At 25.6% G+C, this 5,000-nt stretch overlaps 1 protein-coding gene across 5 annotated transcripts in view; it reads left to right on the top strand.

Moving 5' to 3' along the window:
• The window catches only part of LOC100208131 (centrosome-associated protein 350), a 70,464-nt gene that overhangs the window by 36,243 nt on the left and 29,221 nt on the right, over positions 1-5,000 (top strand). For all 5 annotated transcript variants that reach the window (XM_065790738.1, XM_065790741.1, XM_065790740.1 and 2 more), the window contains one exon: positions 4,931-5,000. This exon is cut by the window's right edge and continues 29 nt beyond it. In XM_065790738.1, the coding sequence (XP_065646810.1) occupies positions 4,931-5,000 (70 nt within the window). The remainder of the gene's footprint in view (positions 1-4,930) is intronic.

Here is a 5,000-nt window from a genome sequence, read left to right as displayed (position 1 = left end):
AAAGTTTGTAATATGCTCAGATAGTAAGCTAAATTTCTACACCCCTTGTTGATCATAGAACTTTTTTTTGAAAGTTTTTCTTTGTTTATCATTAATATATTTTTTTACTTTCTCTAAATTTTGAAAAGTGCTATGTTAATTTATATTTAATGTATAATTTTATTTAATGAATGGGATAACACTGCATTGCAAAAAGTTTTATAATAGTAGCTTTGAACAATTTAAAGCTGTTTATAATTGTTATGTATTAACAATTGAACAATTTAAAACTGTTTATAATTGTTATGTATTAACAATTGAACAATTTAAAATTGTTTATAATTGTTATGTATTAACAGTTGAACAATTTAAAACTATTTATAATTGTTATGTTATGTTTATAACTGTATTTTATGTTTATAATTGTATGTTATGTTTATAATTGTATGTTATGTTTATAATTGTTATGTATTAGTAACTACTAATAGAAAAAAAAACTTAAAACATGTTAAATATCTGAATATAAATTACAAGAGAAAACTTAATACTGTTCTCCCATTTCTGTCTATGCTTAGAATTAACATCCAACTAATGGATTACTTCTAATACATCAATATATAATTAGCAACAGTTCAATATGATCAATATGAATCAATTTCATAAAATAAATTGTGAGCATACTTAAATATTTTAAAATATTAGTTTTCAAATCTGATATGAAATACAATTTATAACTCTGATGAGAATGAAGCTCACCATAAGTCCTAAAAAGTGCTAAAAAAGAAATTATTAATCTCAGATACGTCAAGACACAAGTTGAGTGTGGTACTACCAAGGATCTATTTATGTAAGGAAATCAAACAAACAGTTAAAAGAGATAGAGTTACTTTCTGTTAATAGCTCTGAATTACAAACCTGATCAAACTTTAATAAATCAAAGTCAATTAAAATATTTTGATATTCCAAGTATATGCTGTGTGTTGATACTACAGCAATCAACACTGGCAGGTAAGTGGGTGCATTTTTATGTTGACACCACATAAATGAAATATAAATCAAACATTGTTACGAGACATTGATGAGACACTAGAGATAAGACCAATTTTTTAAGAGACACTGATGAGATAAATTCAAGATTTTCCCAAGGAAGATTTACATGGCATTTTATTTAATAACTTTCTATCCTAATATTTTATCTAACAAGCTAAGATACTTTAGGATTCATCTGGCCAAGAAGCCAAACTCGTGATATTTTGCATCATTTGGTTTTGAAATGAACTGCACCAGTCAGGGCTTGAAATATTGTCAGGCACTTGTCCAGTTAAAAAACATCATCTTCCAGTCATTTTGTCCAACTTATATTTTGTGTGCACGCACAGTTATATTAATAAAATATGTTATTTTGTTTTCTTTTTTTAAAAGATGTTCAAATTGTTTAAAAAGTGTTCAATTTGTTTTAATTTAGCAGCTCGGTTTTTATCATTTATATCAATTAGTTTGAATTAGGCAGCTCGGTTTTTATCATTCATATTAAAATGCTATAATTAATTATTATTAATTTAAAATTTATGTTTTAGTATTTATTTAAATTTTTGTTTAATGTTTAATTTTTATAAATTTCAAAAAATATTTTAGCTTTTAAAACTTCTTTTAAATTTATTTTATAAAAATTTTAATGTAATAATTATTTTAATAGAAGCTAGTACTTCTTATTACGCTTTTAAATTTAGGTTATGTTACGTATCGTTTATTTTTGCATTAAAGTTTTTTAATAAAGGTTGTTTATTAAATTAATCATATAAAAAGTTTGAAAAGATTTATCCTAAAAAATAAATATTTATAAAAATAAAATTATGCATAATATTCTTTAATAATTTAAATAAAATGTAAACAATCATTAAAAGTAGTATGTTACTTTATTTAACCCTTTGAGCGCAGCCCACTAAAATATTGACTTTTGTGATTTTAAAATGATACCACTGAATAGTGCATAATTTTATGTTTCTTTTGATATATTATTTATATATGTTTTGATTTGAAAATAAGTGATTTATATTAATTATTTTTGTTGAATTTTTCTAAAAATCTTTTAATTTTATACACAGTCAAAGGGTTAATAAAATAATAAGTAAACATACTTTACATACAGAGTGATAAGTAAACATACTTTACTTACAGAGTGATAAGTAAACATACTTTACATACAGAGTGATAAGTAAACATACTTTACATACAGAATGATAAGTAAACATACTTTACATACAGAGTGATAAGTAAACTTACTTTACATACAGTGATAAGTAAACTTACTTTACATACAGAATGATAAGTAAACATACTTTACATACAGAATGATAAGTAAACATACTTTACATACAGAGTGATAAGTAAACTTACTTTACATACAGAATGATAAGTAAACATACTTTACATACAGAGTGATAAGTAAACATACTTTACATACAGAGTGATAAGTAAACTTACTTTTCAAAGCATTTTGCATAATTTTTTTGAAATTTTAAAAAAACCTTATAAAATATTTTTTATATTACGTTTAAAAAAATGTAATACACAAAATAATTTACTTTTCAAATTGTAGTTTTTTAAGTTTAGTTTTTTTCATTTTTTCTTTCTTTAAGATTTCCTTTTTTTTAAAGATGAGTTATTTTTTGAATTTTCTTTTTTTTCTTTTTTAGAATATTATTAAAAACACTTAAGTTATTAAAACATGCAAACTGCAGTGGTCGAGTTAAAACAAAATATTATGTGTGGTCAGGAATGAGGTGCATTTGCACACCTATCCTCGAAGTAAATTTATTTATTGGGTTTTGTCGGACCTATCTGCCAAACTTAGGTTTTTATCAGACAAATTGTTTGGGAAAAAAAAGTTTATTAATTCAAGCCCTTCCACCAGTTGTTAACTACTTGAATTAAGGCCAGCAATTTCGAGTCTCTAGAGTTTGCTTAATGGCTGCTTTATAGTCCAGTTTTAATGCTGCTTTATTTTACAATCCTGACTTGTTGTACATTCAGTATTTTATGACTTATGCTAGCTTCAATGAATGAAAGTCATTTTACGGTCAATGAATTAAAGTGGTTAGCTTTGTTTTGACTTTACCCCTTTTTACAAAATTTTTTTTATAAACATTTGTGTCACAAATGTTTATGCTGAAAGGTACATTGGACTTATACAAAAGTCGGTAAGCTCTTTACATTATGCAAATCAGTGATAAAATGTTTTACTTGTTTGATATAATCAAGAACAGATTTCAAAGATTATCAGAAAAATCTTGTTAAGTTGAAGTAAATGTTGGTATTGAAATTTCATTATTTGAAAACTTACTAACACTAAGGTAAATTTACAACAGAAAAAACCCTCAAATTTTTCTATATTTTTTATTTATATTAGATTACATTGACAAGTTATTTTTTAAATAAAGTTACAAATATTGACTTAAAGACATCTTAAGCAGTATTCAATTGTATAACTTTTCAGTTTTTTGCAGTTTTTAGATAACCCTAACTTTGTTTTCTTTAGCCTGATGAAATCTGCTCTAGCTGATTCTGATGTTTGCCCATTCTAAAACCCAAGATCTTTTTTTTGTTGGAGTTGGAGGATGTTTTCCTGGGTAATGTCATGCTTTTTAGCTTGATCGTCATTAAACACTGGTATGTGCTTGATGATAAATAAGAGTTAAGTCTAATCAAAACTCCAAGGGCTTTGTGTGCTTTCTTAAAAGAAAAATAGAATTTCTATTGGAGGAATCGAGGATACTCCCAAAACCTGTCTGTTTGACTGCAATAAATTTTATAAAGAGTTACTTTGACTGATCAAATATAAATTGTCATATAACTCGTTAATAATTTCAAGAACAAAGTGCAACTCAATGATTGACAAAATTTCATAAACTTTTTTGTCATAAAGATCTAGTAGAGTGAGGTTTACAGAACTTTTGTAACTTGTTGCTGAGAGATTTGATTTTTGAAAATATTTTGGTAATTAATGGCTTGAACTCTGAATGCTTTCTGATAATTAATGGAATTGGTTCTAATTATTCCAAGAATTTCTTATTTCCCTGACATGCTTAGTTTCACACTAAGGACAGGGGTATATTAATGTAGCTGAGTCTAATCTATAAAAAATATCTGCAAGTTCATTACAATTGTGAAAGAAACACTTTCAAAACAAAATACCTTCAAAATTTTCTTTAAGTTTTTTTTACAAACACAACAATTGCCAAGATGATTGTTCCATTCAACTTTTAAAGAAAAAAATGTTTGTTCCTTTTGGCTTTTCAATAAGTTCACGCAGACCTTCTGTAATCATGCAGACCTTCTGTAAGCTATCAATGCCTACTTTGACGATATATTTGTTTAGTAAAAATTCACATTAGTCAATGATCTGTTCAAACAATCCAACAACATCATTGCAAAAAATGACTATGTGCTGTGTTACCCCACCTTGTTTATCTCCATTCGATACATCAAACTTTGTAGTTGTAAAACTGTAGAAAAAACTGTGTGCTTCATTACATTTTTATTTTTGTTATCTTTGTCACATTGACTTTACTTAATTTTTGACATTTAAACTGATTCACAAATTAACCACTTAAGTCCATAGTTCATGTGGTCATTTTGTCTGTTTCAATGTCTGAAGCAATAATTTCTGCTTCTATTGAATAAAAAGTGTCAAAAAATTGTTATTAAAAGGCTGGTAAAATAAATTGAAAATCTAAACCTAATATTTAATCGAACCAATCATAGTTTAAGCATTATTTGTTATTGTTTTTTTTTCAATGGTTAAATCAATCAAAAAGCAAGCATTATTTATGGCTTCAATACTTTAAAGATATTTATTTAATCATTTTTGTTCAGGTTTTTTAAATTTTGTATCGTGTTTATATTGTTTTACATTATGTTTTTATTTTCAATTTTTCTGGCATTTAAATAGAGATATATGCTAATGCAACAAAACCAAAGAAAAAAGCAATTGCAAGAAGAAAAGCGCAGAGAAAAAGAGA

The sequence above is a fragment of the Hydra vulgaris genome, chromosome 02, assembly GCF_038396675.1.
Source record: "Hydra vulgaris chromosome 02, alternate assembly HydraT2T_AEP".
NCBI classification, from domain to species: domain Eukaryota; kingdom Metazoa; phylum Cnidaria; class Hydrozoa; order Anthoathecata; family Hydridae; genus Hydra; species Hydra vulgaris.
The sequence above is the reverse complement of the archived record's forward strand: the minus strand, read 5'-3'. Positions and strand labels throughout refer to the sequence as shown.